General features: G+C 43.8%; 1 protein-coding gene across 1 annotated transcript in view; it reads right to left on the bottom strand.

Moving 5' to 3' along the window:
- Positions 1-25000, bottom strand: part of LOC311115681 (neurobeachin-like) — a gene marked incomplete at both ends in the record, with an annotated part of 76873 nt that overhangs the window by 3209 nt on the left and 48664 nt on the right. Inside the window, 3 exon segments of the mRNA XM_084190838.1 lie at positions 1-73; positions 3210-3336; positions 12930-13084. The exon segment at positions 1-73 is cut by the window's left edge and continues 47 nt beyond it. Of these exon segments, the coding sequence (XP_084046964.1) occupies positions 1-73; positions 3210-3336; positions 12930-13084 (355 nt within the window).

Below are 25000 nucleotides of genomic sequence, written 5' to 3'. Positions count from 1 at the left end.
AGAGCTAAAGGGCTTGAGCTCAGGCGGCGTCAAACCGCTGCGCAGTGCACACTGCTCCACCTCACAATAGGCACTGCAATACACAAACCACACACAGAGATTAAAGCAACACACACTCACTACCTAACAAGTCTACACACTCTAAAAAAACACACTCACTAACTCCACATTATATGACCGCTGACTTCTATGGGACACAGAGGACTGAGTCCTGACTTCTATGGGACACAGAGGACTGAGTCCTGACTTCTATGGGACACAGAGGACTGAGTCCTGACTTCTATGGGACACAGAGGACTGAGTCCTGACTTCTATGGGACACAGAGGACTGAGTCCTGACTTGACTTTTGTCAACATGGGTAACATGGACTCATGCGTAAAACTTTTAAATATATTATTTATGTAAAAGTACCAGTTACTGGCACAAATTTCAAGTTACAGGTTCTCTAGATGAAGATACTCCTATTTCCAATTTAGGGACATTTTGCAAATGACAGGCTGGCAATGGTAGATTAACTAGCTAAAGCTAAATTGTAAAGAATGGTTATTCATAGTAGATAGATCAATAACTGGATCGCGAGGAGAGGGGTCAGACAAACATATACAGTGGGGAAAAAAAGTATTTAGTCAGCCACCAATTGTGCAAGTTCTCCCACTTAAAAAGATGAGAGAGGCCTGTAATTTTCATCATAGGTACACGTCAACTATGACAGACAAAATGAGAATTTTATTTCCAGAAAATCACATTGTAGGATTTTTAATGAATTTATTTGCAAATGATGGTGGGAAATAAGTATTTGGTCAATAACAAAAGTTTCTCAATACTTTTTTATATACCCTTTGTTGGCAATGACACAGGTCAAACGTTTTCTGTAAGTCTTCACAAGGTTTTCACACACTGTTGCTGGTATTTTGGCCCATTCCTCCATGCAGATCTCCTCTAGAGCAGTGATGTTTTAGGGCTGTCGTTGGGCAACACGGACTTTCAACTCCCTCCAAAGTTTTCTATGGGGTTGAGATCTGGAGACTGGCTAGGCCACTCCAGGACTTTGAAATGCTTCTTACGAAGCCACTCCTTCGTTGCCCGGGCGGTGTGTTTGGGATCATTGTCATGCTGAAAGACCCAGCCACGTTTCATCTTCAATGCCCTTGCTGATGGAAGGAGGTTTTCACTCAAAATCTCACGATACATGGCCCCATTCATTCTTTCCTTTACACGGATCAGTCGTCCTGGTCCCTTTGCAGAAAAACAGCCCCAAAGCATGATGTTTCCACCCCCATGCTTCACAGTAGGTATGGTGTTCTTTGGATGCAACTCAGCATTCTTTGTCCTCCAAACACGACGAGTTGAGTTTTTACCAAAAAATTCTATTTTGGTTTCATCTGACCATATGACATTCTCCCAATCCTCTTCTGGATCATCCAAATGCACTCTAGCAAACTTCAGATGAGCCTGGACATGTACTGGCTTAAGCAGGGGGACACGTCTGGCACTGCAGGATTTGAGTCCCTGGCGGCGTAGTGTGTTACTGATGGTAGGCTTTGTTACTTTGGTCCCAGCTCTCTGCAGGTCATTCACTAGGTCCCCCCGTGTGGTTCTGGGATTTTTGCTCACCGTTCTTGTGATCATTTTGACCCCACGGGGTGAGATCTTGCGTGGAGCCCCAGATCGAGGGAGATTATCAGTGGTCTTGTATGTCTTCCATTTCCTAATAATTGCTCCCAGAGTTGATTTCTTCAAACCAAGCTGCTTACCTATTGCAGATTCAGTCTTCCCAGCCTGGTGCAGGTCTACAATTTTGTTTCTGGTGTCCTTTGACAGCTCTTTGGTCTTGGCCATAGTGGAGTTTGGAGTGTGACTGTTTGAGGTTGTGGACAGGTGTCTTTTATACTGATAACAAGTTCAAACAGGTGCCATTAATACAGGTAACGAGTGGAGGACAGAGGAGCCTCTTAAAGAATAAGTTACAGGTCTGTGAGAGCCAGAAATCTTGCTTGTTTGTAGGTGACCAAATACTTATTTTCCACCATAATTTGCAAATAAATTCATAAAAAATCCTACAATGTGATTTTCTGGATTTTTTTCTTCTCAATTTGTCTGTCATAGTTGTATCTAATGAGTATCATATTATGATATCTTTAATGAGTATCCTATTATGATATCTTTAATTAGTATCATATTATGATATATTTAATGAGTATCCTATTGTGATATCTTTAATGAGTATCCTATAGTGATATCTTTAATGAGTATCCTATTATGATATCTTTAATGAGTATCCTATTATGATATCTTTAATGAGTATCCTATTATGATATCTTTAATGAGTATCATATTATGATATCTTTAATGAGTATCCTATTGTGATATATTTAATGAGTATCCTATTGTGATATCTTTAATGAGTATCCTATTATGATATCTTTAATGAGTATCCTATTATGATATCTTTAATGAGTATCATATTATGATATCTTTAATGAGCATCATATTATGCAAACAACTACATTATACAGGCGGATGTGGTTGTTATAATCTTAAACACAAAGTGAGTACTTCATCTATCATACACACAAAGGTTATATCTGTCCCCATGAGAGAAGCCTTTTTGGGTTCCATGTAGAACCCTCTCCACAGAAGATTCTACTTGGAACCCAAAAGGGGTTCTCCTATAGGGATAGCTGAAGAACACTTTCAGATCCTTTTTTTTTTTAAAGAGTGTAATATCAAGCTATCTCTATGGGTTGTGGTAGTACACAGAAATATGTTGAAGAGGTGGATGATTGGTTAAGCTAAAGAGACATTGATACAGAGCTGAGCACTCAAGGGTAATCCGTCTCTATGTGCAGTTTGTTTGTGTGTGCGCGTGTGTGTGTCCAGTAGATGGTTTGTACTTAACATGAGTGACTTCATGCAGACAGACAGACAGACAGACAGACAGACAGTAATGGGGATGGGAGTGAGGGCGTGAGGGTAAGGGGAAAGAGGAAGGTAGGGGAGGAGATAGACAATCTATAGAAGTGGAAATGGAGATGGACATATGGAAAGAAAAGAGTGAGTGAAGGAAAGATAAATATAATGTCAGGGATTGAGGGACAGGTATAGAGAGTGAAGCAACATAAATAGTGAGTGAGTGAATGAGTGACGGAGTAAGTGAGTGAATGAGTGAGGGAGTGAGTGAGTGACAGAAAGAGAGAGAGATTCTGACCTCATGCTCTCAACGGTGTCTTCGGGCATTGGAGCCACTGTCTGTACGGCTGGTAGGTTCTTACTGGTCGCTCCGTTGATGAAGGAGGAGGAAGAGGAAGAGGAAGAGGAGGCAGATTCTGTGGCACCTGGAGAGAAGAGGGGGGATAGGGGGGAGAAAGAGAGAGAGAGAGAGCGAGAAAGAGATACAGAAAGAGAGAGAGAGAGGGAGATAGAGAGAAAGAGAGAGAAAGAGGGGGGTAAGAGGGGGGAAAAGAGGGGAGAGAGAGAGAGAGAGAGAGAGAGAGTGAGAGAGAGAGAGAGAGAGAGAGAGAGAGAGAGAGAGAGAGAGAGAGAGAGAGAGAGAGAGAGAGAGAGAGAGAGAGAGAGAGAGAGAGAGAGAAAGGGGTAAGTTAATGTGTATAATCATCCAGGGTACTGAGAGAGGAAGCCATGTAAGAGGAATTGATTATGTTGTAAAGGACTGAGACAGAGATAAGATGAGATGATGAGGTTGTAAAGGACTGAGACAGATATAAGAGGACATGATGATGTTGTAAAGGACTGAGACAGAGATAAGAGGAGATGATGAGGTTGTTAAGGACTGAGACAGAGATAAGAGGAGATGATGATGTTGTAAAGGACTGAGACAGAGATAAGAGGAGATGATGATGTTGTAAAGGACTGAGACAGAGATAAGAGGAGATGATGATGTTGTAAAGGACTGAGACAGAGATACGAGGAGATGATGATGTTGTAAAGGACTGAGACAGAGATAAGAGGAGATGATGAGGTTGTAAAGGACTGAGACAGAGATAAGAGGAGATGATGATGTTGTAAAGGACTGAGACAGAGATAAGAGGAGATGATGATGTTGTAAAGGACTGAGACAGAGATAAGAGGAGATGATGATGTTGTAAAGGACTGAGACAGAGATACGAGGAGATGATGATGTTGTAAAGGACTGAGACAGAGATAAGAGGAGATGATGAGGTTGTAAAGGACTGAGACAGAGATAAGAGGAGATGATGAGGTTGTAAAGGACTGAGACAGAGATAAGAGGAGATGATGAGGTTGTAAAGGACTGAGACAGAGATAAGAGGAGATGATGAGGTTGTAAAGGACTGAGACAGAGATAAGAGGAGATGATGATGTTGTAAAGGACTGAGACAGAGATAAGAGGACATGATGATGTTGTAAAGGACTGAGACAGAGATAAGAGGAGATGATGAGGTTGTAAAGGACTGAGACAGAGATAAGAGGAGATGATGATGTTGTAAAGGACTGAGACAGAGATAAGAGGAGATGATGAGGTTGTAAAAGACTGAGACAGAGATAAGAGGAGATGATGAGGTTGTAAAGAGACTGAGACAGAGATACGAGGAGATGATGATGTTGTAAAGGACTGAGACAGAGATAAGAGGACATGATGATGTTGTTAAGGACTGAGACAGAGATAAGATGAGATGATGAGGTTGTAAAGGACTGAGACAGAGATAAGAGGAGATGATGAGGTTGTAAAGAGACTGAGACTGAGATAAGAGGAGATTATGATGTTGTAAAGGACTGAGACAGAGATAAGAGAAGATGATGATGTTGTAATGGACTGAGACAGAGATAAGAGGAGATGATGATGTTGTAAAGGACTGAGACAGAGATAAGAGGAGATGATGAGGTTGTAAAGACACTGAGACAGAGATAAGAGGAGATGATGAGTTTGTAAAGGACTGAGACAGAGATAAGAGGAGATGATGATGTTGTAAAGGACTGAGACAGATATAAGAGGAGATGATGATGTTGTAAAGGTCTGAGACAGAGATAAGAGGACAAGATGATGTAAAGAGACTGAGACAGAGATAAGAGGAGATTATGATGTTGTAAAGGACTGAGACAGAGATAAGAGGAGATGATGAGGTTGTAAAGGACTGACACAGAGATAAGAGGAGATGATGCGGTTGTAAAGGACTGAGACAGAGATAAGAGGAGATGATGAGGTTGTAATGGACTGAGACAGAGATAAGATGAGATGATGATGTTGTAAAGGACTGAGACAGAGATAAGAGGAGATGATGAGGTTGTAAAGGGACTGAGACAGAGATAAGAGGAGATGATGAGTTTGTAAAGGACTGAGACAGAGACAAGAGGAGATGATGAGGTTGTAAAGGACTGAGACAGAGATAAGAGGAGATGATGAGGTTGTAAAGGACTGAGACAGAGATAAGAGGACAAGATGATGTAAAGAGACTGAGACAGAGATAAGAGGAGATTATGATGTTGTAAAGGACTGAGACAGAGATAAGAGGAGATGATGAGGTTGTAAAGGACTGAGACAGAGATACGATGAGATTATGAGGTTGTAAAGGACTGAGACAGAGATAAGAGGAGATGATGAGGTTGTAAAGGACTGAGACATAGATAAGAGGAGATGATGATGTTGTAAAGGACTGATACAAAGATAAGAGGAGATGATGAGGTTGTAAAGGACTGAGACAGAGATAAGAGGAGATGATGATGTTGTAAAGGACTGAGACAGAGATAAGAGGAGATGATGAGATTGTAAAGAGACTGAGACAGAGATAAGAGGAGATGATGAGGTTGTAAAGAGACTGAGACAGAGATAAGAGGAGATGATGATGTTGTAAAGACACTGAGACAGAGATAAGAGGAGATGATGATGTTGTAAAGGACTGAGACAGAGATAAGAGGAGATGATGAGGTTGTAAAGAGACTGAGACTGAGATAAGAGGAGATTATGATGTTGTAAAGGACTGAGACAGAGATAAGAGGAGATTATGATGTTGTAAAGGACTGAGACAGAGATAAGAGGAGATGATGAGGTTGTGAAGGACTGAGACAGAGATAAGAGGAGATGATGATGTTGTAAAGGAATTAGACAGAGATAAGAGGAGATGATGATGTTGTAAAGGACTGAGACAGAGATAAGAGGAGATGATGAGGTTGTAAAGAGACTGAGACTGAGATAAGAGGAGATTATGATGTTGTAAAGGACTGAGACAGAGATAAGAGGAGATGATGATGTTGTAAAGGACTGAGACAGAGATAAGAGGAGATGATGATGTTGTAAAGGACTGAGACAGAGATAAGAGGACATGATGATGTTGTAAAGGACTGAGACAGAGATAAGAGGAGATGATGAGGTTGTAAAGGACTGAGACAGAGATAAGAGGAGATGATGATGTTGTAAAGGACTGAGACAGAGATAAGAGGAGATGATGAGGTTGTAAAGGGACTGAGACAGAGATAAGAGGAGATGATGAGTTTGTAAAGGACTGAGACAGAGACAAGAGGAGATGATGAGGTTGTAAAGGACTGAGACAGAGATAAGAGGAGATGATGAGGTTGTAAAGGACTGAGACAGAGATAAGAGGACAAGATGATGTAAAGAGACTGAGACAGAGATAAGAGGAGATTATGATGTTGTAAAGGACTGAGACAGAGATAAGAGGAGATGATGAGGTTGTAAAGGACTGAGACAGAGATACGATGAGATTATGAGGTTGTAAAGGACTGAGACAGAGATAAGAGGAGATGATGAGGTTGTAAAGGACTGAGACATAGATAAGAGGAGATGATGAGGTTGTAAAGGACTGATACAAAGATAAGAGGAGATGATGAGGTTGTAAAGGACTGAGACAGAGATAAGAGGAGATGATGATGTTGTAAAGGACTGAGACAGAGATAAGAGGAGATGATGAGATTGTAAAGAGACTGAGACAGAGATAAGAGGAGATGATGAGGTTGTAAAGAGACTGAGACAGAGATAAGAGGAGATGATGATGTTGTAAAGAGACTGAGACAGAGATAAGAGGAGATGATGATGTTGTAAAGGACTGAGACAGAGATAAGAGGAGATGATGAGGTTGTAAAGAGACTGAGACTGAGATAAGAGGAGATTATGATGTTGTAAAGGACTGAGACAGAGATAAGAGGAGATGATGAGGTTGTGAAGGACTGAGACAGAGATAAGAGGAGATGATGATGTTGTAAAGGACTGAGACAGAGATAAGAGGAGATGATGATGTTGTAAAGGACTGAGACAGAGATAAGAGGAGATGATGAGGTTGTAAAGGGACTGAGACAGAGATAAGAGGAGATGATGAGTTTGTAAAGGACTGAGACAGAGACAAGAGGAGATGATGAGGTTGTAAAGGACTGAGACAGAGATAAGAGGAGATGATGAGGTTGTAAAGGACTGAGACAGAGATAAGAGGACAAGATGATGTAAAGAGACTGAGACAGAGATAAGAGGAGATTATGATGTTGTAAAGGACTGAGACAGAGATAAGAGGAGATGATGAGGTTGTAAAGGACTGAGACAGAGATACGATGAGATTATGAGGTTGTAAAGGACTGAGACAGAGATAAGAGGAGATGATGAGGTTGTAAAGGACTGAGACATAGATAAGAGGAGATGATGAGGTTGTAAAGGACTGATACAAAGATAAGAGGAGATGATGAGGTTGTAAAGGACTGAGACAGAGATAAGAGGAGATGATGATGTTGTAAAGGACTGAGACAGAGATAAGAGGAGATGATGAGATTGTAAAGAGACTGAGACAGAGATAAGAGGAGATGATGAGGTTGTAAAGAGACTGAGACAGAGATAAGAGGAGATGATGATGTTGTAAAGAGACTGAGACAGAGATAAGAGGAGATGATGATGTTGTAAAGGACTGAGACAGAGATAAGAGAAGATGATGAGGTTGTAAAGAGACTGAGACTGAGATAAGAGGAGATTATGATGTTGTAAAGGACTGAGACAGAGATAAGAGGAGATGATGAGGTTGTGAAGGACTGAGACAGAGATAAGAGGAGATGATGATGTTGTAAAGGACTGAGACAGAGATAAGAGGAGATGATGATGTTGTAAAGGACTGAGACAGAGATAAGAGGAGATGATGAGGTTGTAAAGAGACTGAGACTGAGATAAGAGGAGATTATGATGTTGTAAAGGACTGAGACAGAGATAAGAGGAGATGATGATGTTGTAAAGGACTGAGACAGAGATAAGAGGAGATGATGATGTTGTAAAGGACTGAGACAGAGATAAGAGGACATGATGATGTTGTAAAGGACTGAGACAGAGATAAGAGGAGATGATGAGGTTGTAAAGGACTGAGACAGCGATAAGAGGAGATGATGATGTTGTAAAGGACTGAGACAGAGATAAGAGGAGATGATGAGGTTGTAAAAGACTGAGACAGAGATAAGAGGAGATGATGAGGTTGTAAAGAGACTGAGACAGAGATACGAGGAGATGATGATGTTGTAAAGGACTGAGACAGAGATAAGAGGACATGATGATGTTGTTAAGGACTGAGACAGAGATAAGATGAGATGATGAGGTTGTAAAGGACTGAGACAGAGATAAGAGGAGATGATGAGGTTGTAAAGAGACTGAGACTGAGATAAGAGGAGATTATGATGTTGTAAAGGACTGAGACAGAGATAAGAGAAGATGATGATGTTGTAATGGACTGAGGCAGAGATAAGAGGAGATGATGATGTTGTAAAGGACTGAGACAGAGATAAGAGGAGATGATGAGTTTGTAAAGGACTGAGACAGAGATAAGAGGAGATGATGATGTTGTAAAGGACTGAGACAGATATAAGAGGAGATGATGATGTTGTAAAGGACTGAGACAGAGATAAGAGGACAAGATGATGTAAAGAGACTGAGACAGAGATAAGAGGAGATTATGATGTTGTAAAGGACTGAGACAGAGATAAGAGGAGATGATGAGGTTGTAAAGGACTGAGACAGAGATAAGAGGAGATGATGCGGTTGTAAAGGACTGAGACAGAGATAAGAGGAGATGATGAGGTTGTAATGGACTGAGACAGAGATAAGATGAGATGATGATGTTGTAAAGGACTGAGACAGAGATAAGAGGAGATGATGAGGTTGTAAAGGGACTGAGACAGAGATAAGAGGAGATGATGAGTTTGTAAAGGACTGAGACAGAGACAAGAGGAGATGATGAGGTTGTAAAGGACTGAGACAGAGATAAGAGGAGATGATGAGGTTGTAAAGGACTGAGACAGAGATAAGAGGACAAGATGATGTAAAGAGACTGAGACAGAGATAAGAGGAGATTATGATGTTGTAAAGGACTGAGACAGAGATAAGAGGAGATGATGAGGTTGTAAAGGACTGAGACAGAGATACGATGAGATTATGAGGTTGTAAAGGACTGAGACAGAGATAAGAGGAGATGATGAGGTTGTAAAGGACTGAGACAGAGATAAGAGGAGATGATGAGGTTGTAAAGGACTGATACAAAGATAAGAGGAGATGATGAGGTTGTAAAGGACTGAGACAGAGATAAGAGGAGATGATGATGTTGTAAAGGACTGAGACAGAGATAAGAGGAGATGATGAGATTGTAAAGAGACTGAGACAGAGATAAGAGGAGATGATGAGGTTGTAAAGAGACTGAGACAGAGATAAGAGGAGATGATGATGTTGTAAAGAGACTGAGACAGAGATAAGAGGAGATGATGATGTTGTAAAGGACTGAGACAGAGATAAGAGGAGATGATGAGGTTGTAAAGAGACTGAGACTGAGATAAGAGGAGATTATGATGTTGTAAAGGACTGAGACAGAGATAAGAGGAGATGATGATGTTGTAAAGGACTGAGACAGAGATAAGAGGAGATGATGAGGTTGTGAAGGACTGAGACAGAGATAAGAGGAGATGATGATGTTGTAAAGGACTGAGACAGAGATAAGAGGAGATGATGAGGTTGTAAAGGACTGAGACAGAGATAAGAGGACATGATGATGTTGTTAAGGACGACTGAGACAGAGATAAGATGAGATGATGAGGTTGTAAAGGACTGAGACAGAGATAAGAGGAGATGATGAGGTTGTAAAGAGACTGAGACTGAGATAAGAGGAGATTATGATGTTGTAAAGGACTGAGACAGAGATAAGAGGAGATGATGATGTTGTAATGGACTGAGACAGAGATAAGAGGAGATGATGATGTTGTAAAGGACTGAGACAGAGATAAGAGTAGATGATGATGTTGTAAAGGACTGAGACAGAGATAAGAGGAGATGATGAGTTTGTAAAGGACTGGGACAGAGATAAGAGGAGATGATGATGTTGTAAAGGACTGAGACAGAGATAAGAGGAGATGATGATGTTGTAAAGGACTGAGACAGATATAAGAGGAGATGATGATGTTGTAAAGGACTGAGACAGAGATAAGAGGAGATGATGAGGTTGTAAAGGACTGAGACAGAGATAAGATGAGATGATGAGGTTGTAAAGAGACTGAGACAGAGATAAGAGGAGATGATGAGGTTGTAAAGGACTGAGACAGAGATAAGAGGAGATGATGAGGTTGTAAAGGACTGAGACAGAGATAAGAGGAGATGATGAGGTTGTAAAGGACTGAGACAGAGATAAGAGGAGATGATGAGGTTGTAAAGGACTGAGACAGAGATAAGAGGAGATGATGAGGTTGTAAAGGACTGAGACAAAGATAAGAGGAGATGATGAGGTTGTAAAGAGACTGAGACAGAGATAAGAGGAGATGATGAGGTTGTAAAGGACTGAGACAGAGATAAGAGGAGATGATGAGGTTGTAAAGGACTGAGACAGAGATAAGAGGAGATGATGAGGTTGTAAAGGACTGAGACAGAGATAAGAGGACAAGATGATGTAAAGAGACTGAGACAGAGATAAGAGGAGATGATGAGGTTGTAAAGGACTGAGACAGAGATAAGAGGACAAGATAATGTAAAGAGACTGAGACAGAGATAAGAGGAGATTATGATGTTGTAAAGGACTGAGACAGAGATAAGAGGAGATGATGAGGTTGTAAAGGACTGAGACAGAGATACGATGAGATTATGAGGTTGTAAAGGACTGAGACAGAGATAAGAGGAGATGATGAGGTTGTAAAGGACTGATACAAAGATAAGAGGAGATGATGAGGTTGTAAAGGACTGAGACAGAGATAAGAGGAGATGATGATGTTGTAAAGGACTGAGACAGAGATAAGAGGAGATGATGAGATTGTAAAGAGACTGAGACAGAGATAAGAGGAGATGATGAGGTTGTAAAGAGACTGAGACAGAGATAAGAGGAGATGATGATGTTGTAAAGAGACTGAGACAGAGATAAGAGGAGATGATGATGTTGTAAAGGACTGAGACAGAGATAAGAGGAGATGATGAGGTTGTAAAGAGACTGAGACTGAGATAAGAGGAGATTATGATGTTGTAAAGGACTGAGACAGAGATAAGAGGAGATGATAATGTTGTAAAGGACTGAGACAGAGATAAGATGAGATGATGAGGTTGTAAAGGACTGAGACAGAGATAAGAGCAGATGATGATGTTGTAAAGGACTGAGACAGAGATAAGAGGAGATGATGAGGTTGTAAAGGACTGAGACAGAGATAAGAGGACATGATGATGTTGTTAAGGACGACTGAGACAGAGATAAGATGAGATGATGAGGTTGTAAAGGACTGAGACAGAGATAAGAGGAGATGATGAGGTTGTAAAGAGACTGAGACAAGAGGAGATTATGATGTTGTAAAGGACTGAGACAGAGATAAGAGGAGATGATGATGTTGTAATGGACTGAGACAGAGATAAGAGGAGATGATGATGTTGTAAAGGACTGATACAGAGATAAGAGTAGATGATGATGTTGTAAAGGACTGAGACAGAGATAAGAGGAGATGATGATGTTGTAAAGGACTGAGACAGAGATAAGAGGAGATGATGATGTTGTAAAGGACTGAGACAGAGATAAGAGGAGATGATGAGGTTGTAAAGGACTGAGACAGAGATAAGATGAGATGATGAGGTTGTAAAGAGACTGAGACAGAGATAAGAGGAGATGATGAGGTTGTAAAGGACTGAGACAGAGATAAGAGGAGATGATGATGTTGTAAAGGACTGAGACAGAGATAAGAGGAGATGATGAGGTTGTAAAGGACTGAGACAGAGATAAGAGGAGATGATGAGGTTGTAAAGGACTGAGACAGAGATAAGAGGAGATTATGAGGTTGTAAAGGACTGAGACAGAGATAAGAGGAGATGATGAGGTTGTAAAGGACTGAGACAGAGATAAGAGGAGATGATGAGGTTGTAAAGGACTGAGACAGAGATAAGAGGAGATGATGAGGTTGTAAAGGACTGAGACAGAGATAAGAGGAGATGATGAGGTTGTAAAGAGACTGAGACAGAGATAAGAGGAGATGATGAGGTTGTAAAGGACTGAGACAGAGATAAGAGGAGATGATGAGGTTGTAAAGGACTGAGACAGAGATAAGAGGAGATGATGAGGTTGTAAAGGACTGAGACAGAGAGCCATCTAGTGCTCATTTGGAGTCACAATCAGAAATGACCACTACAGCAGCCACTCTATTAACACTGGAAATAAACTCTATTTAATTGTATTCAATCCCCTTTAATCTATATTAGCTCTCTGTCATCCATGTCTAATGTTGACATCCACATTAGCACCGCTCAGACCAACTCATGAATGACTGATGATGTCTCTTTTTGGTGTTCAAAGATGTCAAAATAACCTCAAAGATGCATTAATATAGACAATTCCTACTGACAAACTATACAGCAAGTTGTACCAGGTTTTTGTGTGTGTACCAGGTGTGTGTGTGTCTCTCCCAGGTGCACGTGTGTGTGTGTGTGTCACAGGTGTATGTGTGTTCCAGGTGTTGTGTGTGTCATCACCTGTGGTGTTGATCATGCTCTTGGGCGTTGCCGTGGCAGCAGCGAAGATGTTAGGTGTACTTCCAGGTGTGGCCGCTCCGCTGGTGGTGGGCGTTCCCACTGTGTTGACTGACAGGCTGCCGGGAGGGGGCTTCTTGACTGGCACCATCACCGACCTATCACAGACCACAACACGGCTGTCAATCCATCTGGAACACCAATGAGAACTGAGAAAATGCTCCAATAGCTCCACCTTGACCTCTTGATGACCTGACATATCGCTAACTCCTATTCATATCGCTAACTCCTATCCATATTGCTAACTCCTATCCATATTGTTAACTCCTATCCATATTGTTAACACCTATCCATATTATTAACTCCTATCCATATTATTAACTCCTATCCATATTGCTAACTCCTATCCATATTGCCAACTCCTATCCATATTGTTAACTCCTATCCATATTGGTAACTCCTATCCATATTGTTAACTCCTATCCATATTGTTAACTCCTATCCATATTGTTAACTCCTATCCATATTGTTAACTCCTATCCATATTGTTAACTCCTATCCATATTGCTAACTCCTATCCATATTGGTAACTCCTATCCATATTGTTAACTCCTATCCATATTGTTAACTCCTATCCATATTGTTAACTCCTATCCATATTGTTAACTCCTATCCATATTGTTAACTCCTATCCATTTTTGTTAACTCCTATCCATATTGTTAACTCCTATCCATATTGTTAACTCCTATCCATATTGTTAACTCCTATCCATATTGTTAACTCCTATCCATATTGTTAACTCCTACTCCTATTCATATTGTTAACTCCTATCCATATTGTTAACTCCTATCCATATTGTTAACTCCTATCCATATTGTTAACTCCTATCCATATTGTTAACTCCTATCCATATTGTTAAACTATCCATATTGTTAACTCCTATCCATATTGTTAACTCCTATCCATATTGTTAACTCCTATCCATATTGTTAACGCCTATCCATATTGTTAAACTATCCATATTGTTAACTCCTATCCATATTGTTAACTCCTATCCATATTGTTAACTCCTATCCATATTGTTAACTCCTATCCATATTGGTAACTCCTATCCATATTGTTAACTCCTATCCATATCGTTAACTCCTATCCATATTGTTAACTCCTATCCATTTTTGTTAACTCCTATCCATATTGTTAACTCCTATCCATATTGTTAACTCCTATCCATATTGTTAACTCCTATCCATATTGTTAACTCCTATCCATATTGTTAACTCCTATCCATATTGATAACTCCTATCCATATTGTTAACTCCTATCCATATTGATAACTCCTATCCATATTGTTAACTCCTATCCATATTGTTAACTCCTATCCATATTATTAACTCCTACCTTTACATTTACATTTTAGTCATTTAGCAGACGCTCTTATCCAGAGCGACTTACAGTTAGTAACTCCTATCCATATTGTTAACTCCTATCCATATTGTTAACTCCTATCCATATTGTTAACTCCTATCCATATTGTTAACTCCTATCCATATTGTTAACTCCTATCCATATTGTTAACTCCTATCCATATTGTTAACTCCTATCCATATTGTTAACTCCTATCCATATTGTTAACTCCTATCCATATTGGTAACTCCTATCCATATTGTTAACTCCTATCCATATTGTTAACTCCTATCCATATTGTTAACTCCTATCCATATTGTTAACTCCTATCCATATTGTTAACTCCTATCCATATTGTTAACTCCTATCCATATTGGTAACACCTCTCCAATCCTTTCAGATTTGATGTCCTAGATGTCTAGGGTCTAGATCATTGCCTCACGTCAGAGGGCATCACTCTTCCGCGACACTCGTCCCTCAACTGATCTGTCTGTAGAACGTGGAACTCATATTCAAATTTGAATATTGAGCATCCGCCATTCAAAAAAAAAAATGTATATCACTGCGCTCTCGTATGACTTTCCATGAAATAGGCTGAATAACTAGCTATCTGTTACAAACGTTGACAGTGTTTTAATAGTTTGAAATAGGCTGAATAACTAGCTATCTGTTACAAACGTTGACAGTGTTTTAATAGTTTGAAATAGGCTGAATAACTAGCTATCTGTTACAAACGTTGACAGTGATTTAATAGTTTGAAATAGGCTGAATAACTAGCTATCTGTTACAAACGTTGACAGTGATTTAATAGTATGAAATAGGCTGAATAACTAGCTATCTGTTACAAACGTTGACAGTGATTTAATAGTTTGCAATTGTGAGAAAATAAAAACAAACAAACCGGTCCAAACCGGTCCAAACCGGTTCGAATTCTGTGCCAGGACGTTGGTCGCCAGTGCCAGTGACTTGATTAGCTGTGTGGCTAGCTAACAGTTGTAGCTAGCTAGCTTACTGACATAGCTACAGTTAAAGTCGGAAGTTTACATACATCTTAGCCAAATACATTTAAACTCAGTTTTTCACAATTCCTGACATTTAACCCTAGTAAAAATTCCCTGTCTTAGGTCAGTTAGGATCACCACTTTATTTTAAGAATGTGAAATGTCAGAATAATAGTAGAGAGAATGATTTATTTCAGCTTTTATTTCTTTCATCACATTCCCAGTGGGTCAGAAGTTTACATACACTCAATTCATATTTGATAGCATTGCTTTAAATAGTTTAACTTGGGTCAAACGTAACAATAAGTTGGGTGAATTCTGGCCCATTCCTACAGACAGAGCTGGTGTAAATGAGTCAGGTTTGTAGGCCTCCTTGCTCGCATACGCTTTTTCAGTTCTGCCCACAAATTTTCTATAGGATTGAGGTCAGGGCTTTGTGATGGCCACTCCAATACCTTGACTTTGTTGTCCTTAAGACATTTTGCCACAACTTTGGAAGTATGCTTGGGGTCATTGTCCATTTGCAAGACCCATTTGCGACCAAACTTTAACTTCCTGACTGATGTCTTGAGATGTTGCTTCAATATATCCACATAGTTTTCCTTCCTCATGACGCCATCTCTTTGTGAAGTGCACCAGTCCCTCCTGCAGCAAAGCACCCCCACAGCATGATGCTGCCACCCCTGTGCTTCACGGTTGGGATGGTGTTGTTCGGCTTGCAAGCAACCCCCTTTTTCCTCCAAACATAACGATGGCCAAACAGTTCTAATTTTGTTTCGTCAGACTAGAGGACATTTATCCAAAAAGTACGATCTTTGTCCCCATGTGCAGTTGCAAATCGTAGACTGGCTTTTTTATGGCGGTTTTGGAGCAGTGGATTCTTCCTTGCTGAGCGGCCTTTCAGGTTATGTCGATATAGGACTTGTTTTACTGTGGATATACAGTGAGGGAAAAAAGTATTTGATCCACTGCTGATTTTGTACGTTTGCCCACTGACAAAAAAATGGTCTATAATGTTAATGGTAGGTTAATTTGAACAGTGAGAGACAGAATAACAACAACAAAATCCAGAAAAACGCATGTCAAAAATGTTATAAATTGATTTGCATTTTAATGAGGGAAATAAGTATTTGACCCCCTCTCAATCAGAAAGATTTCTGGCTCCCAGGTGTCTTTTATACAGGTAACGAGCTGAGATTATTGTCACGGTTTCGGCCGAGGCTGCCTCTCCTCCTTGTTCGGGCAGGCTTCGGCGCTCGTCGTCTCCGGAATTCTAGCTGCCACCGATAGATGTTTCATGTTCGTTTGCTTTTGTCTGTTTGTGTCACACCTGTTTCTGTTTTACGTAATTAGTGTCCTATAAGTTTCTCGTTGTGTTTGTCATGTGTTGTGTATGATTGTTTTTCGTCAGTGTTGTGTTTTGCTCGGTTGAGCATATTTTCTCCACTGCGCTGGAGCACAGTTGCACTTGTTCGTGCACCACATCGTTTGTCGCACCTGGTTGTGCGCATTTGCCTTTTCGCCTTGTGCGTAGTTTAGCTGTTGGGCTTAGTTGTCCTGTTGCCTGTGTTGGGCCAGAAATACAGCATTTGGAACCTACCGTCGGCGTCCTGCATTTGATTTCCTACACTACACCTACACACGCCCTGACAGAATCATACACCAGTCATGGAATCAGCAGGAGCCGAAGCAGCCCAGACAAGACTGGAAGCCCAGGTTCGGGACCAGCAAGATCAACTCCTGCAGATGGGGAACGCCCTGCAGGAGGTGATTACCACACTCCGAGGCTGGGGTTCGCCTCCACCACCGCCCGCCCTGCCAGCACCATCGGCCAGCCCGCCCATTCCAGCGCCGGAACCTCGAGGAGTCCGACTATCTCTCCCGAGGGCTTACGACGGGACAGCGGCTGGGTGTCAGGGATTCCTGCTCCAGGTAGAGCTATACCTGGCCACCGTGCACCCGGCACCTTCAGGGCATGAGAGCGTGTCCGCCCTGATCTCCTGCCTGGCCGGAAAAGCGTTGGAGTGGGCCAACGCGGAGTGGAGGAAGATCGACGCCACGACCATCACGTACACCGAGTTCTCCCGCCGCTTCAGGGCGGTGTTTGACCATCCCCCGGAGGGGAAAGCGGCGGGGGAGCGTCTGGTCTTCCTCCGACAGGGGAGGAGAAGTGCCCAGGAATTTGCGCTCGAATTCCGTACTCTGGCGGCAGATGCAGGGTGGAATGATCGGGCCCTCATCGATCTATACCGATGCAGCCTACGTGAGGACGTCCGTCGGGAGCTGGCGTGCAGGGACACCAGCCTCACTTTCGACCAGCTGGTGGATATGTCCATCAGGCTGGATACCCTGCTGGCTACCCGCGGACGTCTTGCGGAGGGTCCGTCCATTCCACCCTCCAGCGCCTCCGAGCCTTGTCCCATGGAGCTCGGGGGCGCTGGCGCTAGAGAGAGGAGGAGTCGGCAGGCTAGGGGGTCCATCCACTGCACCAACTGTGGTCGGGGAGGACACACCGCGGCTAGGTGCTGGGGATGGCCTCCTAGGGGAGATGACGACAGGCCCCGCACTGGGGATTCCTTCCAGGTGAGTAGGCGCCCCACTCACCCAGAGCTCTCTGTTGCCCATTTTTGTATGCCTGTATGTTTTCCACAGGTAGCACCTCATGCCCAGCATAAGGCGCTGGTAGATTCAGGCGCAGCTGGGAATTTTATTGATAAAAAGTTTTGTTTAGCGTTAGGGATTCCCCTCATTCCTGTTGATGTTCCTTTTCCCGTTCACGCCCTAGATAGTCGTCCGTTGGGTACGGGCTTGATCAGGGAGGTCACGGCGCCACTTAGGATGTGTGCGCAGGGGGATCATCAGGAGATGATTCAGCTGTTCCTGATTGACTCTCCTGCGTATCCGGTGGTGCTGGGCATGCCCTGGTTGAGTACCCATAACCCAGTGATTTCGTGGCAGGAGAGGGCTCTGCTGGAGTGGTCTGCTCAGTGTGTGGGTAGATGTTTGGGCGTTTCCGTAGGGGCTACCTCGGTGGAGAGTCCAAACCAGGTGCCCGCATTGCACATTCCACCTGAGTATGGGGATTTGGCTATTGCGTTTAGTAAGGCGAGGGCGACGTGGTTGCCACCCCATAGGCAGGGGGATTGTGCGATAAACCTCCAGGCAGGAGCTGCGCTCCCACGGAGCCATGTGTATCCTCTGTCTCAGGAGGAGAAGAAAGCTATGGAGATTTACATAGACGAATCACTGAGACAAGGATACATACGGCCGTCCACTTCCCCCGCGTCCTCGAGTTTCTTTTTCGTGAAGAAAAAGGATGGTGGTTTGCGCCCATGCATCGATTACCGTGGTCTCAATCAGATTACGGTGAAGTATAGTTATCCACTCCCGCTGATTGCGACCATGACTGAGTCGTTGCATGGGGCGCGTTTCTTCACGAAACTAGATCTCAGGAGCGCGTACAACTTGGTGCGCATCAGGGAGAACGATGAATGGAAAACAGCCTTTAGTACCACCTCGGGCCATTACGAGTATCTGGTCATGCCATACGGGTTGATGAACGCTCCATCAGTTTTCCAATCATTTGTGGATGAGATCTTCAGGGACATGCAGGGGCAGGGGGTGGTGGTGTACATTGATGACATTCTCGTGTACTCACCTACCCGTGTCGAGCATGTAGCCCTGGTGCGCAAGGTGTTGCGGAGGCTGGTGGAGCACGACCTGTATGTGAAGGCAGAGAAGTGTCTGTTTTTCCAGGAGTCGGTCTCCTTTTTGGGTTATCAGTTGTCTGCGTCCGGGGTGAGGATGGAGGTAGATCGAGTGTCGGCCGTGCGTAATTGGCAAACACCAACCACTGTGAAGGAGGTGCAGCAGTTTTTGGGGTTTGCAAATTACTACAGGAGGTTTATCCGGGGTTTTGGACAGGTGGCAGCACCCGGATCCCTCTTTGCCGTTCCAAGTAGAGGTGGACGCGTCGGAGGCCGGTTTAGGAGCCGTGCTTTCACAACGATCTGGCGCGCCACCTAAACTCCGCCCCTGTGCTTTTTACTCTAAGAAGCTCAGTCCGGCGGAGCGGAACTATGACGTAGGGGACAGGGAGCTGTTAGCCGTGGTACAGGCTCTAAAGGTGTGGAGGCACTGGCTTGAGGGGGCTCAACACCCTTTCCTCATTTTGACGGACCACCGTAACCTGGAGTACATCCGGGCGGCGAGGAGGCTGAACCCTCGCCAGGCAAGATGGAGTATGTTCTTGACCAGGTTTACGTTTAAGATCACGTACATCCCTGGGTCACAGAATGGCAAGGCAGATGCGCTGTCTCGGCGGTATGACGCGGAGGAGAGGTCCGTGGAGCCCACTCCCATACTGCCTGCGTCGTGTCTGGTGGCGCCGGTAGTGTGGGAGGTCGATGCTGAACTCGAGCGGGCGTTACGCACCGACCCTAGTCCATCACAGTGCCCGGAGGGTCGGAAGTACGTTCCGCTCGAGGTTCGGGATCGATTGATCTATTGGGCTCACACGTCACCCTCCTCTGGACATCCGGGTATCGGCCGGACAGTGCACTGTCTTAGTGCCAAGTACTGGTGGCCCACGTTGGCTAGGGATGTGAGGGTTTATGTTTCCTCCTGCTCGGTGTGCGCCCAGTGTAAGGCGCCTAGACATTTACCTAGGGGTAAGTTGCTACCCCTGCCCGTTCCACAACGGCCATGGTCCCACCTCTCAGTGGACTTTATAACAGACCTTCCCCTCTCCCAAGGGAATACCACCATCCTGGTCGTTGTGGACCGGTTCTCTAAGGCCTGTCGTTTGCTCCCCATGCCGGGTCTTCCTACGGCCCTGCAAACTGCCGAGGCACTGTTTACCCATGTGTTCCGGCACTACGGGGTGCCCGAGGACATTGTGGCTGATCGGGGTCCCCAATTCACCTCCAGGGTCTGGAGAGCGTTTATGGAGCGGTTGGGGGTCTCGGTGAGCCTCACCTCGGGCTACCACCCGGAGAGCAATGGGCAGGTGGAACGCGTAAACCAGGATGTGGGTAGGTTTCTCAGAACATACTGCCAGGACCGGCCGGAGGAGTGGTCAAGGTACGTTCCCTGGGCCGAGATGGCCCAGAATTCCCTACGCCATTCCTCCACGAACCTAACCCCATTTCAAAGTGTGTTAGGTTACCAGCCGGTTCTGGCACCCTGGCAGCAGAGCCAGATCGAGGCTCCTGCGGTGGATGAGTGGGCGCGGCGCTCGGAGGAGACTTGGAACGCTGCACACGTCCACCTGCAGCGGGCCCTCCGACGTCAGAAGGCGAGCGCTGATCTCCACCGCAGTGAGGCACCGGTGTACGCACCTGGTGATCGAGTCTGGCTCTCTACCAGAAACCTGCCCCTCCGCCTGCCCTGTCGGAAACTGGGTCGGCGGTTTGTAGGGCCATTTAAAGTCCTGAGGAGGTTGAACGAGGTTTGTTATAGATTACAGCTTCCTGTGGAGTATAAGTGTATTAACCCCTCGTTCCATGTGTCCCTTCTCAGGCCGGTGGTAGCGGGCCCACTCCAAGAAGATGAGATCTTGGAGACTCCTCCGCCCCCGTTGGACATCGAGGGGGCACCGGCGTACTCCGTGAGATCCATCTTGGATTCGAGACGTCGGATGGGGGGTCTCCAGTATCTAGTGGAGTGGGAGGGGTACGGTCCGGAGGAGCGGTGCTGGGTGCCGAGGAGAGACGTGTTGGACCCGTCGCTCCTGACGGAGTTCCATCGGAGGCATCCGACGCGCCCTGCGCCGCGTCCCCCTGGCCGTCCCCGAGGCCGGAGTCGGCGCGCGTCTGGAGCCGCGCGTCAAGGGGGGGGTACTGTCACGGTTTCGGCCGAGGCTGCCTCTCCTCCTTGTTCGGGCAGGCTTCGGCGCTCGTCGTCTCCGGAATTCTAGCTGCCACCGATAGATGTTTCATGTTCGTTTGCTTTTGTCTGTTTGTGTCACACCTGTTTCTGTTTTACGTAATTAGTGTCCTATAAGTTTCTCGTTGTGTTTGTCATGTGTTGTGTATGATTGTTTTTCGTCAGTGTTGTGTTTTGCTCGGTTGAGTATATTTTCTCCACTGCGCTGGAGCACAGTTGCACTTGTTCGTGCACCACATCGTTTGTCGCACCTGGTTGTGCGCATTTGCCTTTTCGCCTTGTGCGTAGTTTAGCTGTTGGGCTTAGTTGTCCTGTTGCCTGTGTTGGGCCAGAAATACAGCATTTGGAACCTACCGTCGGCGTCCTGCATTTGATTTCCTACACTACACCTACACACGCCCTGACAATTATGAGCACACTCTTAAAGGGAGTGCTCCTAATCTCAGCTTGTTACCTGTATAAAAGACACCTGTCCACAGAAGCAATCAATCAATCAGATTCCAAACTCTCCACCATGGCCAAGACCAAAGAACTCTCCAAGGATGTCAGGGACAAGATTGTAGACCTTCACAAGGCTGGAATGGGCTACAAGACCATCGCCAAGCAGCTTGGTGAGAAGGTGACAACAGTTGGTGCGATTATTCGCAAATGGAAGAAACACAAAAGAACTGTCAATCTCCCTCGGCCTGGGGCTCCATGCAAGATCTCACCTCGTGGAGTTGAAATGATCATGAGAACAGTGAGGAATCAGCCCAGAACTACACGGAAGGATCTTGCCAATTATCTCAAGGCAGCTGGGACCATAGTCACCAAGAAAACAATTGGTAACACACTACGCCGTGAAGGACTGAAATCCTGCAGCGCCCGCAAGGTCCCCCTGCTCAAGAAAGCACATATACAGGCCCGTCTGAAGTTTGCCAATGAACATCTGAATGATTCAGAGGAGAACTGGGTGAAAGTGTTGTGGTCAGATGAGACCAAAATCGAGCTCTTTGGCATCAACTCAACTCGCCGTGTTTGGAGGAGGAGGAATGCTGCCTATGACCCCAAGAACACCATCCCCACCGTCAAACATGGAGGTGGAAACATTATGCTTTGGGGGTGTTTTTCTGCTAAGGGGACAGGACAACTTCACCGCATCAAAGGGACGATGGACGGGGCCATGTACCGTCAAATCTTGGGTGAGAACCTCCTTCCCTCAGCCAGGGCATTGAAAATGGGTCGTGGATGGGTATACCAGCATGACAATGATCCAAATCACACGGACAAGGCAACAAAGGAGTGACTCAAGAAGAAGCACATTAAGGTCCTGGAGTGGCCTAGCCAGTCTCCAGACCTTAATCCCATAGAAAATATGTGGAGGGAGCTGAAGGTTCGAGTTGCCAAACGTCGGCCTCGAAACCTTAATGACTTGGAGAAGATCTGCAAAGAGGAGTGGAACAAAATCCCTCCTGAGATGTGTGCAAACCTGGTGGTCAACTACGAGAAACGTCTGACCTCTGTGATTGCCAACAAGGGTTTTGCCACCAAGTACTAAGTCATGTTTTGCAGAGGGGTCAAATACTTATTTCCCTCATTAAAATGCAAATCAATTCATAACATTTTTGACATGCGTTTTTTTGGATTATTTTGTTGTTATTCTGTCTCTCACTGTTCAAATAAACCTACCATTAAAATTATAGACTGATCATGTCTTTGTCAGTGGGAAACGTACAAAATCAGCAGGGGATCAAATACTTTTTTCCCTCACTGTAGATACTTTTGTACCTGTTTCCTCCAGCATCTTCACAAGGACCTTTGATGTTGTTCTGGGATTGATTTGCACTTTTCACACCAAAGTACGTTCATCTCTAGGAGACAGAACGCGTCTTCTTCCTGAGCGGTATGACGGCTGCGTGGTCCCATGGTGTTTATACTTGCGTACTATTGTTTGTACAGATGAACGTGGTACCTTCAGGCATTTGGAAATTGCTCCCAAGGATGAACCAGACTTCTGGAGGTCTACAATTTTTTTTCTGAGGTCTTGGCTGATTTCTTTTGATTTTCCCATGATGTCAAGCAAAGAGGCACTGAGTTTGAAGGTAGGCCTTGAAATACATCCACAGGTACACCTCCATTTGACTCAAATGATGTCAATTAGCCTATCAGAAGCTTCTAAAGCCTGACATCATTTTCTGGAATTTCAGAAGCTGTTTGAAGGCACAGTCAACTTAGTGTATGTAAACTTCTGACACTGAATTCTAAGTGAAATAATCTGTCTGTAAACAATTGTTGTAAAAATTACTTGTGTCATGTACAAAGTAGATATCCTAACCAACTTGCCAAAACTATAGTTTGTTAAAAAGAAATTTGTGGAGTGGTTGAAAAACAAGTTTTAATGACTCCAACCTACTGTAAGTGTACATAAACCTCCGACTTCAACTGTAGCTAGCCAATCAGCTAGCTCTTCCTTCATTTACATAAAAAGCTTACTTAGCCTGTTTAAATTACCCTGAAGTTGTAGACATACAGCCCCACAATTAAGAGGAACTGACTGTTATCAGAAATCAGTCCGTAGATCAGCATGTTTCTCCGCAATCGTATCGTTGGGTCAGCTGAGCACAGCAGCTGACTCGTGAGGCTACTGCAATGACTTGTGGCAGAAAAACAGCTGCTTCATGAAAACTCATAATAATTTAAGCATTAGCACTGCTAGCTACAGTAGCTTGCTAGCTAGCTTTTGATGGAATATTCAATATTGTGTGGCAGCACTAAGAAGGTAGCTGGTTGGTTAGCAGCATTTTTTCAGTCAAAATGAATTCAGTGATTGAATCAGCTGTTTTAGCTTCGATTAATTCTGTTTTGAGGCAGAAATGGGGTTCATCAGACAATGTCACCTACAGTGCCTTCAGAAAGTATTCACACCCCTTTACTGTTTTCACATTTTGTTGTGTTAAAGCCTGAATTTAAAATAGATTAAATTGATATTTTCACCCCATAACCCCATAACGTCAAAGTGGAATTATGTTTTATTTTTATTTTTTACAAATGAATAAAATATGAAAAGCTGAAAACAGTGAATTTCAAACACTGATTCAACCACAAAGACCAGGGAGGTTTTCCAATGCCTCGCAAAGAAGGGCCCTATTGGTAGATGGGCAAAAAATAAATAAAAAAGTAGACATTGGATAACCCTTTGAGCACGGTGAAGTTATTAATTACACTTCGGATGGTGTATCAATACACCCAATCACTACAAAGATACAGGTGTCCTTCCTAACTCAGTTGCTGGAGAGGAAGGAAACTGCTTAGGAATTTCACCATGAGGCCAATGGTGACTTTAAAACAGTTACAGAGTTTAATGGCTGTGATAAGAGAAAACTGAGGATGGATCGACAATACTAAACTAATTGACAGAGTGAAAAGAAAGAAGCGTGTACACAATACAAATATTCCAAAACATGGCACTAAAGGCACTAAAGTAATAATGCAAAAAATGTGGCAAAGCAATTCACTTTTTGTCCTGAATACAAAGTGTTATGTTTGGGGCTAATCCAATACAACACATTACTGAGTACCACGCTCCATATTTTCAAGCATAGTGGTGGCTGCGTCATGTTATGTTATAACACTAACATACTGTCTCTTGATTAGAAGTATTCAACCCCCTGAGTCAATACATGTTAAAATCACCTTTGGCAGCGATTACAGATGCGAATCTATCTGGGTAAGTCTCTAAGAACCTTTCCACACCTAGATTCTTCAAGCTCTGTCAAATTGGTTGTTCATCATTGCTAGACAAC

Source organism: Coregonus lavaretus, assembly GCF_964263955.1.
Source record: "Coregonus lavaretus genome assembly, contig: HAP1_SCAFFOLD_2568, whole genome shotgun sequence".
NCBI classification, from domain to species: domain Eukaryota; kingdom Metazoa; phylum Chordata; class Actinopteri; order Salmoniformes; family Salmonidae; genus Coregonus; species Coregonus lavaretus.
This window is presented reverse-complemented; position numbering and strand designations above follow the sequence as displayed.